General features: G+C 40.9%; 2 protein-coding genes across 2 annotated transcripts; one reads left to right on the top strand and one right to left on the bottom strand.

The window, feature by feature from the left end:
- Positions 1 to 891: 891 nt before the first annotated feature.
- Positions 892 to 8,983, bottom strand: NPY5R (neuropeptide Y receptor Y5). Its single transcript, XM_065405837.1, has 2 exons — positions 8,969 to 8,983; positions 892 to 2,238 (listed from the first exon to the last, which is right to left on the bottom strand). Exons 1-2 carry the CDS (start codon positions 8,981 to 8,983, stop codon positions 892 to 894), a joined length of 1,362 nt encoding a protein of 453 aa, XP_065261909.1.
- A 13,173-nt stretch (positions 8,984 to 22,156) lies between these two features.
- On the top strand, positions 22,157 to 23,470 carry NPY1R (neuropeptide Y receptor Y1). The gene is made up of 2 exons (XM_065405428.1): positions 22,157 to 22,885; positions 23,012 to 23,470. The coding sequence occupies exons 1-2, from the start codon at positions 22,157 to 22,159 to the stop codon at positions 23,468 to 23,470; spliced, it is 1,188 nt and encodes a 395-aa protein (XP_065261500.1).
- Positions 23,471 to 26,365: the final 2,895 nt, after the last annotated feature.

Below are 26,365 nucleotides of genomic sequence, written 5' to 3'. Positions count from 1 at the left end.
AATCATTTGCTTTCATGAGGAAAAAATGTTTATCTTTCTATTTCTTCTTATTTCTTGTCACTTGCTCTCCCAGGGATCAGTAGATAGAGTTCATTCTGACTCAAAACATACTGTTCTTGGAGGAAAGTCATGAAAATAAGGACAGAGGCATTCTATCTATGTTCAGGTCAAGCTGAAAATCATATGACATGATAGGACACAGTAAAATTACCAGAAAAAAGGGGTAGATGATGCTAATTAAATCCAGAAGTATGAGAACAATCTGGAATATAGTGATTATCCACATAGTCATCCAAGTGAAGAAGACAGTCTTTAAAGAAGCAGCAAAAGATCTGTTGATGTCTGGCAAATGTGATAGAGAGATATTGGCTGGACTGGATGTATCAAGATAAAAAAATATAAAGTTGTTCTAATCACATCAAGCAACAAAAAAATTTATTGTAAAAAGTGGTCAAAATAGTCTGATTCATTTTAAACATTATTTAGCAATAATAATAATTTGCAAATTATAGCTTCATAGTAACTGATACTGAGATGATTGGACTCATTTTGTACATGAATTGTGAATTTAGAGTTCAGATATTTGCAAGGTACAGTTGAAACATTTGATTGAACTATTAAAATGATAATATGGTTTTGTACACTACACATGATTTCCTCCATACAACAGATAAACAAAAGACTAATATTACAATGTATCTGTATATTTCTGCTGTACATAAGAGGCATATACAAACCATTCAGACCTAGAACTAACCATTCACACCTGAAGCTGCTAATCATTGCTAACAACTGATTCACACCTAAAACTGAATAAAAGATATTTTATACTTCAGTATGCTTATAGGCATAACATTGTTTGTTTTATATTTTATTGTAGAGCTTTTAAAATCATGATATTTGGTAGCATGGAATAAGAGACATCAAATCAGCTTTTATGCCATTGTTAAGGAACCCATATAAGATGGGATTCAGGCAGCAGGACATCATACCCAGTAAGTGACATATGCAGTATACTAATTTGAAATGCCTATTAGAAATAAGATTGGCATTAAAATCAGTGACAACATGGAAAAGGTGAAGAGGCATCCAACTGACAGCAAAAACTAAGATCAATACTGTCAGTCTGCAGAAAACCCTCCGAGATCTTGTCTTAATTCGAGTGATGGATCGGGATACTGTAATCATGTCTTGCATCTCTGAATTTTCTTCTGGTTTCATCTCAAAGCAGATTGGTACCCCTGGTATGAACTTACTGGATGAAGAGAGCTGGCTTCTTTCTGTACCAGAGGTTTCTGGGAGTTCTCCAGAATTATTATCCTGATGACTCCGTAAAATAGCTGGCATCACCCTAGCAGTCTTTTTGCTATACCTTTTTCTGTGTTGTCTGACAAACGTATAGCTCCATCTAGAATTGCTGGACAGTTGCACCTGAGATCTGCAACTCTTGGGTGGATGAAGTGTTAGGTTTATCATCTCATTTTCTTCACATTTGTTTTCCTTGTTTGACAATCCGGAATTTACACTCCTGCAGACGCTGGTATGACTTACAATTAAACAAACCAAGGGCAATATATACTGCATGAGTAATAAGGAAATAGTAAAGGCAATTCTATATGAATCAGATGGCCATGATTCAATACACATATGCCCGCTGTTCAGTGTTTCTAAATTAAGGGTTTCATGGAGATCTACAATTTTGTGGAAAACTGGCAGAGGGGAGCAAATTGTACAACCAAGAAGCCAGATAGTTGCTATTAAGAAATAGCCATGTTTTGCTGTTAAATTACTAGAAAGGGGATTTTTTATCATGCGGTATCTGACAACAGCAATAGAGATTAACATTAAAGTTGAAACCAGAACTGACACACATTGGAGGAAGGGCATAACATGGCACATGATTGCTCCAAACATCCACTGATCAAGCAGGACAGATGTTAATGTAAAAGGCGAACAAAACAGCACAACTAAAATGTCAGAAAAGGCTAGGTTTCCAATGAGAATGTTTATTATTGTGTTCTGCTTGCGTTTTATTAGAGCCATCAGTATAAGTAGATTTCCCATGAAGCCAGCAAGACTTATAAATGTGTACAGGCCAATCAGAAAGTACTGTAAGTCATCTACGCTGCTCTTATAGTCTTCCCAGGCAGAAAAATTAGAACTCTTGATAGTAGCAGAGCTGTTCTCCTTAGTAAGCGTAGTGTTATAGTCTTTGAGTTCTAAATCCATATTACAGTCCTGCTTAGAATCAGAAAGATGTTAATTAGCAATTGCAGAAAAGATGACATTGGTGTTAATCAGAATTTAGAAAAACAACCATTTTCTTTATTGCTTCATTACATTTAAAAGTGCAGTAATATCATTATACTTTGCCCTAAATCCTGCATAATTATAAACCCTCACCAATTAATTGCCACAGTTCTTAGCATGTGTTATGCAGCCTACCTAGGCCCCAACCCTTGGATTCTCATATTTTGCACTTACAATTTAAAGCGTGGTGCAGATGAAGTAAGCAATTAACAATAGTTTGCTGTTGGCCAGATTGTGGACCCTTTACTCATGAGTGACCAGCTATTTATCAAAGTAGTCCCTTTAGAGTCAATGGGACTAGTCATTTGAATAACTGCTCACCATTGTGAATAAGGAGTTCATAATTTGGCTCTGTGCAATAATTGTACCCATCCATATACTATATTATTAGGGTATCTATTTCTGTTACATGGTGACAAACTGCACTGGAGTGCTTAAAAATGCGTAATGTTTTGTTCCAGCTATATTCGCTATTTTCATAATAGGGAATTTCACCAGAAAAAGAATCTTTCGGAAAGTGTCACATTATGGCCACTATGTTCCACAGAATTCAGTTCCCAGTGTGGCAATTTTTGAATTGTATAGCTGCCATACTCAAGTTAATCTCCTTAATCTGGAAAATAGTATTTAATATATGTTAACAATAGATAGGGCCAAGTCCTGCAGATTCCACTGATTCAAAACTTCCATTGAAGTTACACAGAGTTTTGTCAGTAGAGGTGAAATAGAGAATTCTGGGTTAATACTAGCAGTCAGACAAATCCTAGCAAATCTCCCTTTTACTATAATGGGATCAGTGAAATTCCAGCATCATTGCAACAATGCAGTTTGTTCTGTTATAGATTATTGTACACAGTTTTCAGGTATGTCCTCAAGGCACTGACAGGGACAGCATCATCCCCAGAAACCTCCTCTGGATCCTTCCTTGCCTGCTCTAGCAAATGAGAGATTGAAGTCTAGTGTATATGAGCCACTCAGTGATGCTTGCTGTCATTAAGATCAAGCATGCCATGTTTGAAGGGTTCTTTTACTATGACTAGTGACTTCCACAAGAACCACTTATGGTGGTCTAGTGCTTCCCCTTGTGCCCTGCCCCATGGACATGAGGTGTACAGCCTGCTTCTGTCCAATCAGCATAATGTGCACAATATGTCATTCCAGTGTAAGCTCATAGCCTGTATCAAGACGTTGCAGTAAATGTTCAAGATCTACCTAAGTACCCATAGATGGTTGGTTGTTGCACAGAGCAGTAGGAATGTCCACTGATGCTTTGTGCTGTGGCTACAGTAGTGGGCCGTCAAAGACAGCTAGGTGTGCACTGAAATTGTACTGGTCCAGGTATAAACCTGCCTTAGAAGTCTGGAATCTCCCCTTCAGACCCTTTGATAAATACAAGGCAGCATTCTTATAGAAAAGGTGGACCACAAGGAAATCTCATGTATTGGGGGTTGGGGAGACCTACCTATCTCCAAAATCGACAGACTATGGAACCAAACCCAGTATACCCTTCATTTCAGCTAAGTACTCTTGTGTCAGTGGAAATATATTTAGTTTTGCCCCAAAAGGTCTGCATATTTGGATTAGTTATAAACAGTAATGTTGCTGCTCTCACTTATGAGTTGTCGTTGCCTTTTTTCTTTCTGAGAGAGGTCATGAACAGAATTGAAGTGATGTGGTTGTGCCATTACATCACATATTCTTCACAGAAATATGGTTATGATATGACTATGGCATAATTAAGATATAAGCAAGATGGCTTATGTAAGATATCATTTGTAAGGTTATGATTTACTGAATGTGATTATCTAATTTGTATGTGTATCATTTCTGTATCTAAAGTTAGGGATATTGACTATGTAACAATTACAACTGTGTTTGTACTTGGGGGGAATGCCCACTAGACAGTAGGCAATCCTCCTGAATGACCCATTTAAGAAGAACAATAGAACTTTGAAGATGCTGCATTAACACTACAAGGTCAGGTGATAATGTCACCTGATGAAAAATACCCCGTTGGATACTGCTGGTACTTTTCCTCTGTAGGGGGATGGGGATCAAACAAAGGATTCCTGCCTTAGGTAAATCCTTTTTAAGGGCTGGGAAGAGGGTTGATCTAGACTCTCCTCCATTTCCTATCCAAGAAGAAGGACTGCTGAAAGAACCTGAAGGGACAAAGGAACTAACCTGAAGGGAAAGGCAAGGATGAGTCCAGACTGAGACAGGAGTCCAGTCTGTAAGAAGAAATATCCAGAACTCTGAGCTACAGAAACTCTGCACCCTGCCTAATCCAACATTTAGGGTGAGAAATTACATTTTGTAACCTGTTTCTTTAGTGAATCAAGCTTACTTTGTGTGTTTTGTTTTATTTGCTTAGTAATCTGCTTTGTTCTGTTTGCTATCCCTTATAATCACTTAAAATCTATTTTTTGGAGTCAGTAAACTTATTTCTTGTTTATAACATAACCCAGTTTGTGCAATTCATATCTAGGGGTGGGCAAGAAACTGTGCATATCTCTTTTCACATTGATGGAGAGGGTGAATTTTTATGAGCTTGCGCTGTGCAGATTTTTCTATACGGCGCAAGACAGTATACCTTTGGGTCTGCACTCCAAGGGAGGTGGACACCTGAGTGCTGGGGCAAGTCCCTTAAGCTGATCTCAGTGTCTGTGTCTTTCTGCAGCTGGGTGTGGCCCTGCCTGTGTGTGCTAGAGGAGGCTTAAGAGCCTGGCTCAGCAAGACAGGGTAAAGGGGGCCCAGGCTGGCAGAACAGGCGGGCTCAGTGGTATCCGAGTATGCCAGGTGGCACCTTAAAGGGGGGCAACCCATCACAGTGGTACTCCTACTTAAGGATGAAGACAGAAGTATCACTGCCAGCTTTGGGAGAGTAGAATAACAGAGTGGAAAGAGGGAGACATTTGGGCTGGTCTATACCTTAAAATTAGATCAACCTAGCTATATCACTCAGGGCTGTGAAAAATTTCACAACCTGTGTGATGTAGTTAGGTCAACCTAACCCCCACTGTAGATGCAGCTAGGTCAACAGAAGAATTCTTCCATCGACGTATCACCTCTTGAGGGGGTGGTTTTATGACAGGGCAGAAAAAACCCTTCTGCCACTGTACTAAGTTTCTATGCTTCAGCTTTCTTTGACACTGTAGCGCTTGTAGTAAATATGTACCCAGAGTCAACTTGCATGCACCAGCACTGCTTGCCTCTCCCAGAGATAATGATTCAGTACATATATTGGAACTGGTGGGTATCTTACTAAGCTTGGACTGCAAAAGCTGTTTGTTTTGCTGCATGCTGGTCATGCAAGGAATGGGTGGGGGATTGTTATAGAGATGATTCAGTAAAGAGGCAGTTGCCAGTTTCTGTGGGTTCTACCCTGACTCACAACACTTACACAGTGTGTCTTCATCTTGAGTGCTATTAGCTGAATGAAGCTGAAAATGCTTCCCCACCATACTGCTGGTTTTCAGCCCACAATCACACAATAACATGCCACTGATATTATTTGGACTTTTGCTCTTACTGAGGCTTCTCTCTTGCTGCTTGGTATTAGCAGCAACTTCTACTGCTGGGATTTGTTTACCCTCTCTGGCCCTATTCTTGTCAATGACATCCAGTGAGACTTTCAATAAGACTTAGGTGCCAGTCACTTTTAAAAATGGGACTTAGGCTCCTAAATCACTTAGGTGATTTTGAAAATGTTTCCCTTCATCATATTTAAAGTGAGGTTCTAACCTGAACAGTGACTGTAAAAACAGTATCTTGGGGTTCCATACTCCTTGCGTCTCATTGGTTTCCTATCAACTTTGCTTTATAGTCACCATTCAGCATGTAAATAAATGTACTTTAAAGTAGGAAAATGCATCATGAACCAGGAAGATCTTCATGACATCTTCCTGAACCACATTCACCTATGTCCAGCTGATGTATCTTAATTTTCATCTTCCTCTGATGAGCACTGTAGTCAAATTGTTTCTCCCCCAAGTTATGTTTTTAGGAAGAGTTTTGCGGGGGAGGGTTTTTTTTTTTTTAACCATTTAAACTAATCTAAAGCCTTAAAATGGCACAAAGAGCTTAAACCACTGTCCAGTCTGAGCTCAGTTTAAGATATAAAGTGATCTAACTTTATATTGGTTTAACATGTCTGAAGTGGATTATGTTCATTATTCCACTTTAAGGCCTGTGATTGGTTTAAAATGCAAAAAGCAAAAAATCCATAAATCATAATTTTGGGGGATGGAAGAACTCTGTGTAAGCTTGCAAGCTTGTCTCTTTCACCAACAGAAGTTGGTCTAGTAAAAGATATTACCCACCTTGTCTCTCTAATATCCTGGGAACCACACTGCAAACACAATGTTAACCCTGTATAGTTAAGCACCCAGAAGCTAAGAAATACAAAAGTTGAACATATAACTTTAATGCTGCCCTGTTGCATCTAGGTATTATAATAATCCATAATTACTTAATCATTGGCTATCTAAGTTCCTAGAAACACTGAAATATATTATATCGGATAAAAAATGTCATGTAATTACAGACGGTGTCATAATGCCTATATGCAACAAAGGAGAGTTAAGGCTGTGCATTTACAAAACACAGATTAAAGAGGTAGAGCTACCACTGCAACTGTTCCAATTATTTTATAATTAGTACATTCAACAGTAAACTTCAGTTTAAGAACCTTTGAGCTCTGAAAAAAAGAGTAAGAGCACTTCAAAACTCCAGACAAGTGCTTTATCATATGTTAATGATGAAAAGATTACTTGTCTCTCTTAAAGTGGCCATTATTGATAAAGGATAATAAATATTACAAAATTCTTCTGGAAAAACAACAATATGGCTTCCCATAGTAGACAAATAATCTATTCGTTAAAAATAGGATTATACCTACAAATTCAAAGGAGTGTGATATACTGTAAGGTAGTACCTCACTGATCAGTAAAGCAAGCCTAACATATTATTAAAGTATATGCTACTGAGCACATAGAGTAACTGTAACAAACATCTAGATAAACAACCAAACAAACACTGAAGACCTTACAACTTTAGATATGTAACATGCTTTTCTCTATTTTTCTAGAGGGAGGCATTTTGGATTGTGCCAACTAATACAATATATTATATTTGTCCTCCAGCAATCAACTAAAGTATATTATTAGTTACTTAGACAAAATACTAATTTCATTAAGCATAGATTCTCAATGATCCTCACTGGAGTATTGCCAAAGTATCATTGTTAAAAATAAAAGGATTAATTTCAAAGAATCACAGAGTTAGAGATGGCAAACACGTGCTCATTCCAGTTGGGCATTTCTCATATTCTATAAGCAAGTCAGAGGTAAATTATTCATCAAAATGTAAAACATGAATGCCAGAATATTTGTTTAAAGGGCATTGCATTAAGTATAATTCAACAACGTGGGAGGTGTTCGATAATATTTACTTCCATTTCAAGGGATATTGAATCACTACCTAACCACACTTTGGAAAAGTCCTTAATTGGATACTATCTGCTCTAAAAAGTATGTACACTATATTCCATTAAAGCGATTATAAATAAGGAACAGAGATTTCCTTCTAGCAGCCTGGCTCCTAAACTGCACATGGGTTCATTCAGTGTGGAGCTAGCCCCGCCTGGGTGTCTTTGGAGCAGCCCGAAGCGAGCAGCCCAGATCGAGCAGTGCCCGGCGGCAGACGTGCTGTCTGGCACAGGTGCTCTGAGCGGCCATCGGGGCGCTGACACCGGCTTGGTTATTGCAGACCTGGGGCTAAAAAGCAAGCGCTCCCCTTGTAGCCCCTTCCCCTGGGTACTTCTCAGCTGCAGATGCTGGGCCAGATCCGCCTCCCATCGCACCCAATGGGATCGCCAAGGGGATCGGGCCCCTGACCCAACACCTCCTGCAGCCGCTGCCCAGGCGGCGCGCGGCGGCTTCTCCTCCCGCTCTCTGACCGCGCCCCGCTCAGCAGCTGCGGGGCGAGGGCTTCGTACTGTACCTGGCGCTGGGACCGGCCGCCTGAGCCTCTGCCTGCAGCGCCCGCGGGGAGGGCGAGGCCCGGCTCCTCTCTCTCCCGGCGCCTGGCAGCAGGGGGCGGTCGGTCCGCGGTGGAGGGCTGCGGGGGATCCTGCTCCGGAGCGCTAGTGGCCCGCGCTGCCGGGGAGAGCCTGTACCAGGGCGCCTGGCGCGGCTGAAGGGAGGCTGCTCCTGCCCCAGGGCTGCCTAGTGCCTGGAGAAGGGGCGAACTGGGGATAGGCGGACCCGGCACCCGGGCGCCTGGTGCCGGGGAGACTGGAGCGACCCTGGCCCAGGTCCTCTCCTCCACGCTGCTGGCGGGCGGCGACCCAGAGCCGGGGCTGGTGGGGACAGAGCGCTGCCGCCTCCCCAGCCCGCTGCCCAGTGCCAGCCACACACTGCGCGAACTGCTGCCACGCGGCTAACTTCAGCCCCATCGCCCTCACGCCTTCCCCGGCCCCCTCCCCAGTGATTTCCTCTTAAGGTGGCCGCGGGGCTTGCTGCTCAGCCTGGCTCGCCGCTTAAAGAAGCCAAACCAGCAGAGAGACCAGCAGTATCTTGTCTGAATCCGGAATAACTCCACTGAGCTCGGGGGAGTCACTCCGCATCACTTACACCTGTATAAGATCACAACCTACCGGAGGTCGAGTCATTCTGGGACCATTCGGTATCCCTTTAATCCCGACAAACGGTACTAAATACAATGCAGCCTATGCATCCTCCCCGAGCCAGTTCACTCCTAGCCATTCAGATGCCCCTAAACCCAGCCAGTTAACTTAACTCCCCCCCACCCCCGCTATCGAATAATGTTCATGTAGCCTCACATTTCTGATCGGCGAGTCCTATAGGAGCCAATGATTTATCGATGTTTTTAATGGAGAATAATTAATAGCCATGAGCCATACTATCCCAAAGTCCTCTGAGCTGCTTTCCTAGCAGGCAGTTTATCGCTGCTGGAATCCTGGAGAAAGAGCAAAGAGCAATGAAGCGTTTTACATGTACGAAACACCGCCTCGAAGAGGGTTTCTGAGCTGAAGACTGTGTCTTTGTCTGACAGAAGCGTGGGCGTTGGGGGTAAGAATGGGTGATGGGAGGATTAGGATGGAGAGAAAAGAAGCAGTGCTACTAGACCCCCCTGAATCCATCTCCAGGTGAACCACCAGGGACTGGGGGGTGGGGGGAGGGAGCATTCTTGAAACATTGGCTATCCTGCCCGTTTTTACGTTCCTATGTGTGTGAAAGTGTGGGAAGGGGCAGGGCCCGCATTGCAGAGGGCTTAAAAAGTGATACAATATTTTTAAAGATAACAAGTGATTTAATTTCGGTCGGATTTAGTAGGTATTAGTAAACATACAAACTCCCTTTTAATTCGGACGGGCAAAAATCAAAATGACAAATCAATCCACGAGGTTAAACTGGACATCTACCTTTTCAATGTTTCAGATAACTCAGGTTTTGTATGCAATTGTGCACGTACGCTCCAGCTCTATTCCTTATGGAAAGTGCTTGAACTTTGTCTTACTTGGATGTTGCTTCCCATGGAGTGATCAGGGCTGTTTGCCTTCTTCCTATAATTTCCAGAGTGATATTTGTAAGGTCTTCCCATTTTACTGATAGATCTTTATGAACTCTGCAATTTGGTATTCCAGTTTACACACAGATCACAACTACTGTAGGTGTATTTCAGCAGGAGCTCTATAATCATGAGAGAGACTAAGCGAATTTGAAATAGGTCAGACGCCAACAAAACATTTTGAGCCGCCCTCTTAGGTTTTATCGTCACATTTGCATGCATAGCAGAGAGAGGGAATGGATGCATGCAGCTATTTAAAAACATGATATAATAGGAGGTATAAAAATGGCAGATCTGTGCTGTACACTAAATAGTAAATAGGTCCGAAGTTGAAATATTGTGACTTGGAGAATACCACAATAAAAGGGAGAGTATTGCATAAATATCTTCCAAACAAGAACATCCTTACCTAGAAATAATATAAAGGCTGGATCGAGTTCCTATTGATGTTGATAGGAGTTTTTGCCATTCCCCCTTGTCAGAACAGGATCAGGCCTAATTCAGTTTATTGGGGAATCTTGACAAACTATTTCATGCAATATTTGTATCCTGTAAGTTTCAAGATTACCCCTTGTCAAAACTTCATACAGTGGTTCTGATCGAAAGCTATTGAAACTGTAAACGAATCCTACACCATAGATTCAGTAGGTCATTCTCAACTCGGACCATAGTTCACTTATTTTGCTAAAACAGAATGTATTGTATATTGTAGGAGATAAGTAATCTGGAAACTCACCAGTAACAAGGTAATCACAGCAGGATGATTGGTACAGTTTTAGCCTGCATTTTCTTGGTTTGGAGAGTTCAGAATTTTAATACTAATTTGAAGATACTTTTAATCATTTGATTTGCACTGTTTTACAATACTTCTAGAAGAGTATGGGAGTTGGTGGACTCTGCATAACAACATTGGCTTATTATAGAAATAAATAATGCAGTCCTTGTGGAGGTAAAACTGTATTCCCCTGAAAGGGAGAGTTCTGGCTGACCAAAGATCTAGTCCAGGGGTAGGCAACCTATGGCACGTGTGCCGAAGGCAGCACACGAGCTGATTTTCAGTGGCACTCACACTGCCCGGGTCCTGGCCACTGGTCCGGGGGGCTCTGCATTTTTATTTAATTTTAAATGAAGCTTCTTAAACATTTTTAAAACCTTATTTACTTTACATACAACAATAGTTTAGTTATATATTATAGACTTGTAGAAAGAGACCTAAAAATGTTAAAATGTATTACTGGCACGCAAAACCTTAAATTAGAGTGAATAAATGAAGACTCGGCACACCACTTCTGAAAGGTTGCCGACCCCTGATCTAGTCCAAGACAGGACATGTTTAAGTGACTATTATTTTTAAAATTGTAACATTTCCTTTTGAAGTGTAGGGTCTGTCATGGGATGAGACATTAAGAGGCCAAATTCTGCTAGTCATATGGAGAATTTCAAGTACTCTGCAAGAAGTCTCACTGATCACAATGGAACAATAATGGGAGGAGTAAGTGAGGTGCAACACAGTTTCAGTAAGAGTGATAGAATCTGGCCCTACAGTGAAGCCCCTTTTAGTGGCAGTCCAGGTGAAAATTAAAGATCCAAAAGCACTTTTTGGAAAGAACAGGGAATATCCCCACTGTCCTAACCAGCATTCCTTCCTTTTCTCAATAGATCAGTTTCTCATGTTGAAGTCTGTATGTCAGCTATTTCTACAAATATAATACTAGCTTCTCCATTCTCTTACAGTCACTACACTATCAATATTTAATACTGTGCTGAACACAACCCTTTGGTATAACTACAATTTGAAAAGCTTTACCATATAAAAACAAATGGTCATACACATTTTAAAATACCTCTCAGACCATAATGCCAATACAGGGCCAAATCCTGCTCAACTGACGCATATGAGTAGTCTCTTCAGTGTAATACTCAAGTGAGCATGATTTGTTCCATATTATTCTGTTTTCCCTCAGATTATTCATAAAGAGCAAAATCCATTCTACATGCAAAAAGCCTGAGTAATCAGTCTCTGTGCAGGTAGAGTGCAGTGGGGTCCCAGAAGTGAAATCCAATCCCACAACCAATGGCGTGTGAGTGGGGATGCCCCAAACCACCTCCTCTCACTTCACACATTGCTCTGAGTCTGTTATTTTAGTACAAGTTTCTCATCAGACTCTGAAATGTCTCCTTCACTCTGGGAGTATATTAAGATTTTAGGGCCTAACTTTTAGAGGCGCTGAATACTCAAAGCTTCAGCACAAGTCAATGAGATCTGTAAGTGCTCAGTGTCTGTGACAATCAGGCCTTGAATTAGTAATTGTCAGAATTCTCTGGCATACAATCACTCTGAGTCAGATCCTAATGTCATTACTGGATTACCAGTGTAGCAGTAATCCATCAGCAAGACATTTTGAAAATTTGGAATGAATTAAAAAACAATTACAACTTTATGATTTGATATGATATATAAGGAAGTTATATACAGTATCTCTGTTGTTTGAAAATACTGCTTTCCACAGGATAACTCGATTGTCCATGCCATCTCCTCCCTTCTTCTCTCTCCTCTCCTTCCCTCCAAAATGCATGTATTTAAAAAAATCCTACAGGTTATTTGTGCCTCCTCCCTTTCCAAAAAGACAGCATAAGCCAAATTCCTTCCTTATATAAAACAATTAGGGATGAGCCTGGACAGCAGCGGGAAGGTGGCTTTGTGAAATACAGTTGTGACATCTGTGCAGTGTCAGGATGCGTCACAGTGAACTGGCATAACACATGGCAGAGACCACTTCAGTACCTTCTGTTTACCACCCTCCAAATATACTAGTGGAATGGAAAGATGAGATCATATGATGAAACTGCATCATCTGTTTTCCCCTCAAATACAGAACAGAAATATGTCTGAACACTTCTGCATTGTCTGCATTATTATTGACCATTCTACCATATCCATCTAGCAATGGACCAACACCACTGTCAGGATTTGTTTTGTTACCATTAATTTTAAAAAAACTCCTTATTGTACTTAACTCTGCTGATCACAGAGTTTGCCTTGTGTTCCTTGGCTTCCCTTATCAATTTGCTATAATTCCTAACTTCTGCTTTATACTCATGACTATCAACTTTGCCTTTCTTCCATTTGTTATATATTTTTATTATTTTGTTTTTGACAGCTGCCTTCACTTCCCCTTTAAACCAGATTTTTTTTTTATTTTTTTTTTTAGCCGGACAGTCTTCTTCCTCAAATATGGGATCTTGTAAGGATGAGTCTAAATGAGTCTGCTTCACCATAAAGCATAAGAAGTTGTTTCTGGCTGCTCAATGCTTATTCCTGCAGCTGTGATCACTCTTGTGTCTGCTTTGCCTCCAGCCTTGTTCCTGTCTGGTTCCAGCTTGCTACAGCCCTGCTCTGACCCTTGGCTTGTCTCCTGGCTCCAGCTCTGACCCTTGGCACTGACTCCTGTTTCCTATTTCTGGCTCTACTCACTAGGCTGGGCAACAGTTCTAACCACTGGGCTGGCATCCAGCTCTAACCGCTAGATCCTGGTCCGTCACTTGTGGGGGGAGAATAGGGCTCCAGCACAGCAGAGGGTAGTATTTAGTCCTATAACAGAGTGCATATAATTTAGTCATTCGAACAGAGAGTTTAGTGCTGCTGACAGTGAAACCTGTGGCAAAGCCCTGATTCACTCTAATGGTAACAGGAGCAGGTTCAATAATACAAGTGATTCTTTACATATGAACAATGTACAGTTGTGCAACAAAAGCCTTGCAGACGTATGAAAGTAGAAGCATATGCTCATTATTGCAAAATGAAAACAATAAACATAAAGTTTAAAAAATCCTTGCAAAAAAGAGTGACATTTCTATTCAGAGCAATTTCAACCTCAAAGACAGGTTTTTTGCACATAGAAAAGGATCACACAAAACTCTTCAGGTATCCCTTAATTCACCCTATTGTATTTGAGTATTGCAGAGTATTGCACTAAAAGATGATTTGTATAACATTTGTGCTGCACTATCTGGGCACAACAAAATAAATGTCAGAGGGTGTCACCACCTTAATTTTGATGTTTTCTTTTTCTTTAATACATCCTTTACAATATTTTGGGATATACAAATAGATTATAATTTATGGATTGGTCAACAGGCAAGCTAGTAATATTGCTTTCCTAATGGCTCTATAACAGATGTTACTCCTCCTTCAATGTTAAATTATTATTTTATGAAAGGTTGTTATATTTTATCTGTTCAGTACTGTTTTTCTAGGTAGGGTGTTTGCATACTGTGTGTTTTGTTGCAGAAAGTCAATTACTACAAAATAAACAATAATATGTTTGCTGCTCATGGTGCCTTTGGTGTACTGAGATAATGTACTCTCCAGAGAAGTCTGAATATATTATTTTACTGAACTACTGCTTGGCTATTTTGTTGTTTCAGTATTCTTGTGTCCTTTCTATGGCTAGCAATAAGAAAGACTTACTGGGGAATTATTTGACCTCTTTGTGAACCAGGGAGTTTGAGCTGGAAAGTGCTATTAGTGCTGGCACTAGAGAAATATAGTTAGAATGGATAAGAGGACTTCTAAAGTCTGAGTTCATTTCATAAGGCAAGTATACTATGTCTATATATTATGGAACATTTACTTTACAACACATATTATGAGTCTGAAAAGAAAACATCTCTGCTTTATAAGGTGAGTCCTGATTATTACTGTTTTGGTTTTTTTTTTAGTGCCCCGCATGTGTATTAGGTGTTTCGATGAGGAAAGCTATAGTCCCTGTCCAGTAGAGTTTACAGTCTAAATTTAATGCATAAAAATCATGTGGGGGTGACAAAAGGGGTGTGTGATGTGAGATAGGACAAGGGTTATAGCAATATAAGTTGCCTTTGAAAGATATTGTAGGGTACAAAAGTTAAGAACTACAGCTATAACTCAATGGTTCTTAACACATGGGAAGCAGTAACACCAGTTTTGGTACTATAAGCCTTTGGGACTGTACTCCAACGAATTATATTTTGGGACTTCCAAAGTACTGCACAAATCTTATTTAATTAAACCTGGACACTCCACTGTATGGTAGATACGGGAATGGGATGAAGGATGGCCTTGTAGTTAAAACTCAGGACTGGGACTCAAGGATTCCGAGTTCTGTTGCCAACTCTGTTGTAGACTTGCTGTGTGATAGTGAACAATCCTTCAAGGGCCTTGTAAACTTGCACCCCCTTGCATGGTGCTGAGCATCAGGAACTGCCATTGCATTGACTTCATTGTGAGTTCACAGCACTCAGTCATTGCAGGAGCCAATCTTTAATCTCTATTGGCTTCAGTTTTCTCATGTGTAAAATGAAGATACTAATAGCCACCAACTACAAAAGGGATGGTATGAGGATTGGTTCATCCATGTTTATAAAGTGCACTGAGATCCTTGGATGGAAGGTTCAATAGAAACAAAGTATTACGGATTACTTCCTGTACTACAGAAGTGCAGCTACCTCGGAGGTGAAACATTGCAGCTGACAGTAACAATATACAGTATAAGATTGGAAAACAAGAAGCAAAGAGTCTCTCATACAATTGAAACTGCTGGGATTTTTTTTTTAGATAAGACAAATGTAATTTCTCTAACACCACTACTCAGAACTAGGAATGTGTAAATAGGCTCACCCCTTGCCTCTGGCCCCTGTTGGTAGTCAAAGTGCTGGGGTTGTGCATGAGACACTAAAGCTTGCATTTATTTTTTAAAATAACCGTAAGGTGAGGGAGGATGGGCATGAGCCTCGCAGGGAAGCAGTTAAGCAGTGGGAGCCTTCTAGTGCAGGAGGAACAGGGGGAAGATAGAAGAAACTGGTCCCTTCCATTTTAGACTGGCAACTCTCTCACTCCTTTTAAAAAATCTGTAAAATTGGCACTGACCCTACTTATGAATAGTGTCACAGGCTCTTCAAGGACCAGTGGTCACACCCTCAGTTTACAGATCCTGAAGGGGCCATTGTCTCAGAAAGAAAAGCACTAGGGAATGCCAGCACTAATGTCCCCTTTCACAGCTGGGCTTCCCTGACTGAGTACTGGCCAGCCCTACTCTGCTCAGTTGAGAGACATGGGGGCTCCTGGCAGTTATAGCTGTAGGTGCAGCTTAGCCACAAGCCTCAGTACCAGTCCCTGATTTCTTCTTACACTAAGCCAGGCCTCCCATTTACTGGTAATATTGTATTAATTAATGTAATGAAATTACTACTGTAATGATGATAGCATAATAATAATCATCACCCGACATTTTTCGACAAGGCAAGTCACAAAAAAATTACAGAGTGCCATCCTAATGCAGCTACGTCGGCAATGACTTATGTTTTAAAAATGAATTTAAGTCACTGGAAAACCCAGGATCTCAGCTTTCTAGTCATTCCAGACTTAAGTGAAACTCACCAGTGTTTGCAAGTTACATGGTAGTTGTGGTGATTTTTTAAAATTAAATACAAGTTTAATTGTATGACTTTTCTGAGACTCTCCACTGGGTCCTAAAACCTTCCAGGCTCTGAGGCTTGAACGCTACTACTACAACCCTTAAGCAGCAGTGCTTTGTTGTTGAGTTCATGGGGTGAGAAGTGGGAAAGATGAGCAGAACTAGCCAGGTACATCCTGTATTCAAATATATGGTCAAACTTGGAGTTTTTACAATACATGCAGGAGCTGCCTAGGGCAATGGTTCTCCAACTTTTCCTTCTACGTATCATATTATCAGGATAGTTCTACCCTTTCATGGCCTATTTCTCTTCCCAATCCCCCAACCATCCCACTGATGAGTTCTCACGATGTTCCAGCATTCAGGAACATCCAACAGACCAAAATCTGAGAAATGCTGAGCTAGGGCAAAGCAGGACTACATACAGCTGTGAAATGTACATGCAGAAAATCATACATTCACTGAATCTAAGGAGTACTAGTTATACTTCCTTGAGGTTTGGTGGTTGGTTAGTTGACTTGTTTCTACTTTAAAGAAAACATTTAACTTTCTTAGTATTTCGAAATGTAAAGAAACTGGGCGTTTTTACATTTGGGATTCCTTATCAGTTCAATCACTTTTCAAGAGAAAACAAAGTGGAGACCAGTTGTGCTGCTTTAAACCAACAACAGAACACTTTATAACTGACACATCCGAGACACAATCCATGTTACCAGCCTCATCTCCAGTCAGCTCTTATATAATATCATTTTAACTTTGGCCACAAGGTGGCACTGGCTTGCAAACAAAATGTTGCAATATTCAATCCGTAAGAGCAATTTCAAACTGCTTCCCGTCTCAAGTTCTTCTCAGTGCAACCCCCCCTCCCCTTTTGTTTCAATACTTAATTGCATTTATTTCAGAATTACTAGGCAACCCACCCCCAGATGTATAATTTAAAGGTGATGTGCTTGCACTGGTATCTTCAGGATCTGCTCAATAGAGCACCATCATGTGATACCGGGATAAGGTGGAGTTCAGCTTTAAGGGGGTGTCTCCAGCTCGCCTCACAAATCTTTAGGATCAGAGCTGGAGAAATACCAGTGGATGTTTTCCCCATTGCCTGGCTCCTTGTTCTCCATCCACCCTTCTGCTCAAACCCTCACCAAATCAAGGAACGGGGGAAAATAAGATCAATTACAAGGTGGGTTCCTTTTGTGGTTTCCTCGTTTTTTATTTTATTTTTAATTGTGGTGTGCGCGCGTGCTTTTTAGGCGGATGTTTGTGTGGCTCATCAGGGTGACAGAACAGGTGTAGCTGAGAGAGGTGTATTCCTGTCCGTCCGGAGTCTCTCTTGGGTATGTTACCTGTCGGTCCAGGCTAACAGTATTGTATGCTTCCCGGTGAGCGGCTGGAATAGTTTTTTACAGGGTATTTCCCGTCACCTTGCCTTTTATTCTGGTAGCCTTTTATCCCTTAGCATCAAACTTCAGATCAAATCTTTGGAGAGAGCAGGAGAGGTCTGTGTGATCCCGACGAGGGGGAGGGTTGGGTTGCCGGGCTGTTTGCTTTTTCTGCCTGCCTTTAATTTCTCCTTCCCCACCCCTAGAAGCACAGGTTAGCCTCTCCGGGGATCCTTAAAAAAAAAAAAAGGCGGGGGGTGGGGGGGGGGGAGCCTGAGCACAGAGAGGGAAAACCGGCGTCTTCTCCGGCTGATGAGCTGTCAACGAAAGACAAGCGCGGTCGCTGTCAACTTCATCTGCGCTACCCCTCCCAGCCTATTTTAATGCTATCCCTGCTGGAGAGATAGGGAGTCACAATCGCACACCAAACACAGCTTCCTTTAGTCCGATCACAGGGGGGCGATTTGGGGGCTGGTGGCTCCGGTGGCTTCTCTGTCGAGAATAAGGAGCATTGGCATTTTCCCTTTAGAGCCGTCTACTAAACAAGAAGTAGTTTAAGAAGGAGCTTGGCAAAATCAGCGAGACTCAGGCGTGACCCCGAACAAGGTCCTGCGGCGAGGTCTGAGTCCAGTCCCTCTCTTGACTGGAGAACGGGGAGGAGAGAACACATTCCCCCTTCCTGTACTTCGACCTGCGGAAACCTACTGAAGTCCCAACGTGCTTGGAGTTGTATGATCTCTGCTGCTGAAATGAAAATGTAGTTAATGTTTACAGCAAAACCAGTCCTGGTTTGTCTTTCAGCAGGTCACGGCAAAGTCATACTGTCAGGAGTAGATAATTCATGAAGTCCTCATTGCAGGCACTAAATACTTCTAAATACAGCTTCTGGTTCTTGGGAGCGCTACTGTCTTTCAACACAGACAGTTGTCTGTTAAAATACAAAATACAACAAACGCAGTTTGGCTAGGGGCCTTACATACCATGATGACAGGCTGCATATAAACTCCTAAAATAGACCGGGGGGATTAGACAGACTGGATGAAGCTATGTGGTAAAGATATTATAAGCGATAACACTGAGGTGGATGGATGTCTGCTATTAAACTAGCTGGAACAATCAGAGTAGTCAAACTTTGGCCAGTGGATGTAAATCGCCAAAGCCTGGTTATATTAATTAGCGATTTTAAATGTGCATGTATTGCTAATAATGGTTGTAAAGAATCCGTTGCAGAAATGGAATGCAAAACCAGCTGAGCTGAGTGTGCGATTTAATTTATGCGTGAGCCTCGTTTACTTTTGTAATCTTCCTGTTGAATATCTAGGGCCCGATCCTGCAGTCCTCACTCTGGCAACGTGTTCAGGTCTGTCTGAGTGAGAGTACGGGCTCTGAACCCTAGCATATATCAAATAGAAGTAAGGCCAGTTTCCTGTTAGGAGGAAAACATCTCTCCTCTGAAGACTTACCTCTGTGTTTGTGTTTGCAGTTTATACCGACTGTCATTTAAGGTAACTTCACTCCCTGGAGGTATCTTAAAATAAAGTGGCTTTCAGCAATATATGCTCCGGCGGCTTTCATAGTAATTGAAAATCACATTTGTGACAACGACATTATGGAGCTGTGATTCAGGAACCATTAACATGGCGTAAACTGGCAATACTCCCTCCTACAGCTCTGACCTGAGGTTAAGCATACAACATTGTAACTAGCGTGTCTGAGATTTGGCAAAGGGAAAATTCCAGATTCAACCAGACTGTTGCTAACTGCAGGTTGTAGCAGAGGTGTGTCCGTTTATTGTTGACTTCTTTCAACACCCCCAATTCCCTCCCCCATACATGCCTGAGTTTCTGTGATGTAATAGCCTGCAGCTTTTGCGAAGGAGGGGCTTATTTAAGCATTTCTATTTGTGTTGCATAGGTAAATATCGATCGCTTCCCCTCTCTCTTCTTTTTGCAAACTGTTTAATTTTTGCTTTTTTATTTTCTTTCCTTCCCCCGCCCTTTGTTCTTCTCTGCTAGACAGCAATTCTGTCTGAGATTAAAGTGATCGGAGTTGCTGATTTGCCTTTGACCCAATGTCAGCGGCACGTTAGTGACCAGCCCGTCAACAGTAGAAAATCAATTAGGTAAGGAACTTATGTTTTGCAGTAACTTTTTCATCACTGTTTACTCATGTCAGATTGAGCTTGTCCTTTGTTATTGTATAGCTGAATAGCTTTAAAATAAGAGATGCATTAAACACATGACAATTTGAGAAAACAGAACATAACAGGTCAGAAAAAACCTTAAAAAGAATGTAATGGTTAAAGGTTCAATCGGTCGTAAGTTGAGCTCACTTTTTCAACCACATTATTGTTAACACATTAGTGTTAAATGTAATTTGTTTAGATATTGAACTGTCGGCAACTGTTCTCTCTCTCACTTGTAAATATTTTGTAACATAATGGAGCTTTTCTTTCTTTCTTTCTTTCTTTCTTTCTTTCTTTCTTTCTTTCTTTCTTTCTTTCTTTCTTTCTTTCTTTCTTTCTTTCTTTCTTTCTACTGTATCCTGCACTTCCTACTGAGGCAAAACTTCTCATCGCCTTCAATAAAGAGTTTTCCCTGACTAAGGGTCGCGGAATCTAGCCCCTAATTTTGGTAATTCGCCTTCCAGTCTCTATTTGCATTCTAGGATTCGCGGACTTCCAGAATCTGGAGAGCGATTATTAAAATTGTGCGCACATGTACTCTCCTAGCATAGATTAGGATCCATTAACCCCCTTTCTTCCTTCCTCAGTTTTAGTGATTCAGCTTCCTTTTGCATGTGATGAAGTGTAGGATTAAGATCTCAGTAATGGCAGAGTACACAGGGTAAGGGGCCAGGGATTTCGCAGAAGTGCTTGCACCGCTATTTAGCAGTGAATAATTCTCCTTCCAAACCCCAGTCATATGGCGAAGGTAGTTAACCATGGAAACCGTTTCACTACAAACATTCTATTTTAAAAAAGCTTTGGGGGAATAATTCGAATGAAAATTATTGACGCTTGGGAAGGGTGAGAGATGGGTATCGTTGAGGGCTGTAGGTTTGGGAGTGATTCCTTTTTCTCTTTTGAAGTCCCAGAATGGAGAAGACATAGAATCCATTAAAATTGTCGTCTTCTCCGTCTAGCCTTGTTTTATAGCCAGAGTCGCTTATACAAACAGAAATTCCGCCTTGCCTCCATTACCACCCTGACACTATACCTACGTCCTCACTTTCTAGTTTGTCAGCAGCATTCGCTCATTCTAATCTGTACAGTTCTTCAGCTCCGCACAAAGCAATCTCACGGTGGCACACTCAAAGAAAGAACTCATGTCACCACGTCTGGAGAGGCAATTACATTCAAGGGAAAGATTGTGAAACTCCTGATATGCGTTGGCCCACCCACATTGTTCCAATCCCCCTTTCGACAGATTTCATCCTGGCTGGCAAACGCGTGACATGAAACTAGAAGGACAATACGTCTGCTTCTGTTCTGCCTCTGAAACGATAGTCCCTGTTATACTTTCGGTTATATTTAGCATAAATTAAGACGATACGTGTCCTTCCCCTGTGATCAAGCGCCCTCCTCCTAATGAATTCTCATGCGTATGTCTAAAGGACTCGTCTGCTTCCTAGCGTTGGGTGCAACCCACCAGCTGGGAAACTCTTCCAGCTTCATTCGCTGTCAACTCATATAAGAGAGAAATCAGCCTATATTCTTGACTGAGAATTTAAGGCTCGGGGTGCAGGGCGCTGGGAAGTGACTTCCCCGTTGGCGTCTATTCGCAGCAGGACAGCTCTGCTAGGGATTATATACTCATCGTCCGGCTCTTCCGCGTGCTGAATCTTGCCTTGCTTTTTGGTCTGTCCGTGGTGCTGATGAAAATTCTTCTCGTGTCGTCCGTTCTGCTTATGGGCAAGTCTTCTCATATTCCTTGGTGCTTTCTGCTCCAGAGTGAGTGGCACTGCTGGCTATATTTCTAAGTCAGTTGGGTAGATGCATTTGAAATGGTAGAGAATATTCCATTGCCATTGCTTGGACGGGATCCGCATGGCGGGTGTTTGATGTGGGGTAGTCTGTAAAACCTCTTCTGCTGTGGGGATCTTGCTTACTGTCTGAGACCACTTGGTCTGTTTTGAGGGTTATGAACAAGGAATCACAGAAGCAACTCACATACTCTGTACTGCAGAAAGAAGGGCCAATCTCTCTCCACTGTCATATCTGCATCCTTAGCACCATACAATTATGGTACAATTAAAATGTTAAGAAATAAACACATGTGCTCTTTTCCCTTTGCAGATTGTTATCAAGGTTATCAAAGAAATGAAGTGACAGCTTTTGGTGAGATCCTGCTGCTTGAGTGATGAGAACATTTTGAGCTTCTGAAACCATTCGGAAGAAACTCAGTGCAGTCGAGACCAATGCAGGGCATGGACGCAAGTTCCAACAACATGAACACATCATTTCTCTCCTCTGCTGGGAATCAGTCCATCCACCTGAACTTTTCAGAGAAGAATTCCAGAATCATACACTTCCAAGATCAAGATTGCCACATGCCATTGGCCATGGTCTTCACCTTGGCTCTGGTTTATGGGGCTGTGATCATTCTTGGTGTTTCTGGAAATCTAGCCTTGATTATCATCATCTTAAAACAGAAGGAGATGCGCAATGTTACCAACATCCTTATTGTCAACCTTTCCTTCTCAGACCTTCTAATGACCATCATGTGTCTCCCCTTCACCTTTGTATACACTTTAATGGACCACTGGATTTTCGGGGAGGCCATGTGCAAGCTGAATCCTTTTGTGCAGTGTGTCTCAATCACAGTCTCGGTTTTCTCTTTGGTCCTCATCGCAATTGAACGCCACCAGCTGATCATCAACCCTCGAGGGTGGAGGCCAAATAACAGACATGCCTACCTAGGGGTTGCTGCCATCTGGATTCTAGCCATGGCTTCCTCCTTGCCTTTCCTGGTTTATCATGTATTAACTGATGAACCCTTCAAAAATATAACAATCGATGAATATAAAGACAAATATGTGTGCTTGGACTTGTTCCCTTCGGACACGATCAGGCTTTCTTATACCACAGCTCTGTTGGTGATACAGTACTTTGGACCACTTTGTTTTATATTTATTTGCTACTTAAAGGTAAGAGAGAATCTATTTTATGATCTCTCCTTATTTCTGTCTGATTTCTGTTTGTCCTTGTAAAGAATTGCCTCTGGGCTAAATGATTCTATATTTTTCTTTGTTGTTGAATTTTGTTTTTTGCAGATATACATACGCTTAAAACGAAGGAACAACATGATGGACAAGATGCGAGACAATAAATACAGATCCACTGAAACCAAAAGGATCAACATCATGCTGATCTCTATTGTGGTTGCATTTGCAGTCTGCTGGCTACCTCTTACCATCTTTAATACTGTGTTTGACTGGAATCATGAAATTCTACCTGTTGCCAACTGCAGCCACAATTTGTTGTTCTTGATTTGCCACCTCACAGCCATGATCTCTACCTGTGTGAACCCTATCTTTTATGGATTCCTCAACAAGAACTTCCAGAGGGACTTGCAGTTTTTCTTTCATTTTTGTGATTTTCGCTCCAGGGATGATGATTATGAGACTATAGCCATGTCCACCATGCATACAGATATTTCGAAGACCTCTTTGAAGCAAGCAAGCCCAGTAGCATGTAAAAAAATAAATAATGATTATGATGAAAAAATATAACCCCCCCATCTAACCCAAAATGTTGGCAGTATGGTCACAGGTGATATGGGCCCAAGGAAAAGCACAAACTTGTAACAAAATGGGTAATGGTTTTTCTTTTTTTAAGGAACTCTTTTGTCACTTTGAAATTATATGCTGTGCATTTTTCCCTATCGCTGCTTTAATATTCACAGCAGTTATATTTGAATCACACTATAAGACATTGTTGGACCTGCTTCTATTTAGGGTTTTCATCAGCTGTCTTTTGTTGCAAAGTTATGCACGTCTGCACTAAGATTTAACTATTGTATTTATCAAAAAGGAATATTTTTTCAGCAGTGTGAATATATACAAATCCATTGGAAACAATAGTGGTCTGAATGAGACTATCACTAAAGAAGACATCTAGTCTGGCATAAAATTAGATCATTCTGATTTGAAGAGCTTTATTTTTTTTAATCCAGTTTTAGAGCAGTATTAAATAAAACCCTATTTGCTGGAATAACCAGACAAGAATGACTCCCTGACAAACCCTTAGATTAAATTAAATTAAATGGTGTTTTTTTAATCAATTAGGATCAAAGAAAGAATTAAGGGCCAGTTTCTGTTCTTATTTATACTACTGAAAATCCAGAGTAATTCCACTGAGTGCAATGGAGTTTCACCAGTGTAACTTTTAGCAGAATTTGGCTCTTAATCCTGTCTTTGAATTTAATCCTAACATTTTACAGCTAAATTTAAAAATGCAAACAATTTTTTCATTTAAAAAACAAAATTTAAAATTTTCATTTCTAACATCTGAGGGAATCGGACTGTTAGCATGAAGTTCGCCTCTAACCCAAGACATACACACCATTTAAATCCTACTTACACCCTTTTTTGAGGACCTAAGTAGTGTTTAATAGCCAGCCCTCTGCACAGGGTGGAATTTCACCCTCAAAGAATACTTTGAAAATCAGGTCCACTAGTAAAACTATATGGTGGTCCTGGATATCTGAAATTTTAATTGTAATTACTTTGCTAGTCTACATTAATAATGTAGAGCTGTATTCGTCCGTCAGATACAATGATGTATTTCTGGACTTTCTCCAACACAATGAAGGAGTTGATCCAGATTTCCACCGTTGTAAAGGAAGGCAGAATTTGGCTTGAAATTTTTGTTGGCACATTTGGTTGCCATATGCCCATTCCATCTATTGATCAAAGGTGTTTTCACCTGTGGAGGCCACTCATTATTTGCCCAAATGTCCATAATACAGTTCTCTGAATTATTACATTTGTTAAAAGGCTTCTCAACTATAAATCTCCAGAATATAGGCATACAGGGCTAGATCCTCTGCTGATGTAAATCTACATAGCTCCACTGAAGTAAATGGAACTACAACAATATTCATTAGCTGAGAATCTATGCCATAAAGTGTACTTTTCTGTCTAAGTCAGTGCCTATACAAGTAATCAGCTTGTTTAATACAAAGAATAGACCTGATTCTTGTTTACACTAAGATCCCTTGAAACTATTTTGGCAGTATGAAAAGGCCTAAAAGTAGGTGTAATGTAAGTATAGCACACATGGAAATTAGGCCTGGCATCTCTAAACATAAAGGATCTCTAAGTATGATGTTGAATTTAATATACTCAAAATATGATAGGAATAGGTGATTAAGAAATGAAAATATTTTGTTTTGCCAGTGTTCAAAAGTCAAAAAATAATTTGTGCCTTGTGCAGTCTTATAAATAATGTATTATATAGAATGTTAAGGTAACAGTGTGTCCTTGTGCTATTATAATTTCATGTATCTCATTATTTTGGGAATGTTATCATGAGGGCGATGAGACAACTACTGTACATATAATGTATCCAGAAGAGAACATTTTGTTTTAGGAGCTTGGCCACTTTTCTGTTTTGTAAGTTTTTTCTTTTCTCTGTGGTCATCTCTGGTGATATATTGCCAATAGTTTAACAATGGACTTCTACTAATATTTCCCCTTCACTCTGTGATAAATGCCATGAATCAGGGGTAAACATTCTCGCAGGGAGAAATAGAGTAGGACTGGCAAATCCATCCTTGTTTTTCCCATTTAAAGAAAAACACTTTCTTGTAACCATACAGAAGGCAGGAGACAAAAGTATTTGGCAAACTAACATATTAATGTACCTGCAGGAGATGTTTATACAGTTTCCCCTGTGTTTGGCTTCACTAGCGCAAAGCAACTCTAAAGCTATTATTGCCTGTGATGCGAATAGGAGAGTGGGGTAACCAGGGGTGCTGGAACAATTTTTATAGTGGGGGTGCTGAGAGCCTTGTGCTGAACCAAACTGTAAACCCTGTACATGCTGGAAACCACTTCAAGCCAGGGGGTGTGGCAGCACCCCAGCACCCCTAGTTCCAGAACCTATGGAGGAAACAGCTTCTATGCCAACCCTTCCTTGTGGTTGGTGTAGGACATATGAACAAAGCAAAGCAATCCCTGATGACTGTAACAGCCTCTTGAGACTGTTGTCAGTGTGGTTAAGTTATAGCTGCCCTAAAACTGTTCTAGCAATCTACTAGAATTCTTTGAGGGGGTCAATAAGCATGTTGACAAGGGGGATCCAGTGGATATAGTGTATTTAAATTTTCAGAAATCCTTTGACAGGATACCTCACCAAAGGCTCTTAAGCAAAGAAAGCCGTCATGGATAAGAAGAAAGGTCCTCTCATTGGTCAGTAACTGGCTAAAAGATAGGAAACAAAGGATAGGAATAAATAGTAAGTTTTCAGAATGGTGCAAGGTAAATAGTGGTGTTTCCCAGGGATCTGTACTGGGACTAGTACTGTCCAACATATTCATAAATGATCTGAAAAAAGGGGTAAACAGTGAAGTGGCAACATTTGCAGATGATGCAAAACTACTCAAGATAGTTAAGTCGCAGGCA

The sequence above is a fragment of the Emys orbicularis genome, chromosome 5, assembly GCF_028017835.1.
Source record: "Emys orbicularis isolate rEmyOrb1 chromosome 5, rEmyOrb1.hap1, whole genome shotgun sequence".
Taxonomy (NCBI): Eukaryota; Metazoa; Chordata; order Testudines; family Emydidae; genus Emys; species Emys orbicularis.
The sequence above is the reverse complement of the archived record's forward strand: the minus strand, read 5'-3'. Positions and strand labels throughout refer to the sequence as shown.